The sequence below is a fragment of the Malania oleifera genome, chromosome 7 (assembly GCF_029873635.1).
Source record: "Malania oleifera isolate guangnan ecotype guangnan chromosome 7, ASM2987363v1, whole genome shotgun sequence".
Classification (NCBI taxonomy): Eukaryota; Viridiplantae; Streptophyta; class Magnoliopsida; order Santalales; family Ximeniaceae; genus Malania; species Malania oleifera.
In genome coordinates, this window is record NC_080423.1 from 96,741,828 (window position 1) to 96,744,033 (window position 2,206).

At 37.5% G+C, this 2,206-nt stretch overlaps 1 protein-coding gene across 1 annotated transcript; it reads right to left on the reverse strand.

Moving 5' to 3' along the window:
* Nucleotides 1–912: 912 nt before the first annotated feature.
* Nucleotides 913–1,890, reverse strand: LOC131159252 (uncharacterized). Its single transcript, XM_058113998.1, has 2 exons — nucleotides 1,476–1,890; nucleotides 913–1,354 (listed from the first exon to the last, which is right to left on the reverse strand). Exons 1-2 carry the CDS (start codon nucleotides 1,666–1,668, stop codon nucleotides 1,149–1,151), a joined length of 399 nt encoding a protein of 132 aa, XP_057969981.1. The 5' UTR covers nucleotides 1,669–1,890; the 3' UTR covers nucleotides 913–1,148.
* Between the last annotated feature and the right edge of the window lie 316 nt (nucleotides 1,891–2,206).

The following is a 2,206-nucleotide window of genomic DNA, read 5'->3' on the forward strand; positions in this document are numbered from 1 at the left end:
TGTTTTTGTTGTATAGAATTAATTACTTAATTCCTCGAAATTTATCTCATTATTTCTACCTATAATTTACTTGATTTTTTTTTTATTTTTACTACAATATTTCTTCTTCTTCTTTTTTTTCATTTTATAACCCCAAAATAATTTCTTCTTTTTTTTTTTTTTTTGTTGCTCGTGAACATCTTTACCACTCACATACAAAAATGTTACAAGGCTAATTAAGTCTAAAAAAAATAACAATTATTCATGTGCTATATACACTATAATAATCCATTAGATTTAACCATTGTTTGTCAACAAAAGAGGCTACTTGCAACCATAAAGATCATTTGAATGGTGTAAGAATGACTTTTAGAAGTTCAAAAGGGAAAATTTGTAGCAGATAGCATAATCCAAGGGTATTTTTTCCCCTTTTAACCATGAAAAAAGTGTAAATAATACTATGTTATGAAAGCATTAATGTCCAACAGGTCAAAATAGTGGCATCAATTTAGTCCAAAAATTAGATTTTCATAGAAATGACATTTGTATGAAACTTACCTATGCCTAAATACTAAGCTCAAAACAAAGAAGGAAATGAGATATACCATGAATATCACATTTCTAACAATGTTTAAAGACCCTAAAGATCAAAGGGAGAAGAATATACAAATAGTAAATGTTTTATAGAAAAAAAAAACAACAAACAAAAAGACATCTTCATTCAATTTTTTGGTGTGCAAATATTTGCAATGAAAAACCATATTCAATTTAAGTGTGCAAATTGGCAAGAAGGAAAGATAGAAGGATGAAACATAGATTCACCTATTCAGATAGCATATTATTTAAGTCATAGCCTAGTTTAGCATTTGGATCAAAAGATTTCCTATCCTCCCACTTTCTTCCCTACCAAGCACAGCTATCATAATCCAACCATTCAAAATAATGTATCTATTTTTAAGTTATAGAAGCACATACACAAACCACACATATATATTTTCAACAGAAGCGAAGTATCTCATTTAGGATGGAGGAACAATCTCTAGTTCCTCCTTCGTCCTACGATTACACAAAGCGAGAAACAGGGTGCAGCCAGAGGCTGAACACATTTACACTATTACCAAACAGAGCGCAGCAGCACAGGCGATGGGTTCGACGGGGATCGAAGAGCGCTAAACGACGCCGTCCCACAAGCACTCGGAGCGAACACTTGCGGACTCGAGGAGGGTTTGGATCTGTGGAGGAGGGTTCAAGCCCAGGCGATGGGCGCGCTCCCAGCGAGCGAGTCTAGACATGCCGAGGCACGGCCCGTACGTCATGTTCATGTCGAATTGCCTCAGCACCTCCTCCTCCTTCTCGCCGTAGTTCTTTTCTTCACCTACCACAAATCACAACACGCCATTGATGATCAATTGTTAAAATTGGAGCAAACCCCTAACAAATCAAACGACAAAATGAGTTTGGAGAGAGAGAGAGAGAGAGGGGGGGGGGGTGAGTACATTTGTTGGGGTGGAGAGAAGAATGAGAGGTGAGAGAAGGGGATTGGGCGTCGTCGGAGCCCAAAGTAGCAGAGTGAGAAGGGGTGGAGAGCTTGGTCTTGGAAGTGGCCCTTGAAGTCTTAGGGTTTGGTTTCGCGATGCCTCCGCTACCCTTCCTCTGCCGGAAGAAACCCTTCATGTTCCCAGACGCCATCTCTCTGTCACTCTCTCTCTCTCTAGATTCAAATTTTGAATTTGATTCACAGAAGAACGCTCTCACGGAAAGCAAAAGAGAGAGATCGGGAATTTAAGTCCAAGGAGACGAGAGTGATTTCAGATAATTAGGTATCTGCCCCGCTATCTCTGCATATTCTTACTTCTCTCCTCATTTCCCCAGCTTTCTCTGCACGCTGCTCTCTTTGTTTACTTTTTTTTTTTTTTAAATATATCCCATTGGATTTGACATAGTTACACTTGCAATTGTTTAGTTAAATTAAACTTGTTTTATTAATATATACAATTAATAATGGAGTCATTTAGAGTTTTTTCCCATTTTATTATTTTATAATAATATATCAAATAATATTTCGTTTGGGAAAAATTTTCCTAATTTGATGTTTACGTAATCTCACTGCTTAGTCCAACAAGATTTAAAGGGTAAGGCAAGTCGAGTGTTGACGCATGGTAAGGCAAATCTCACTGGATCAGGTAGCGAGATTTTTCCGAAAAATGCTCGGTGCGTGACACGTGGC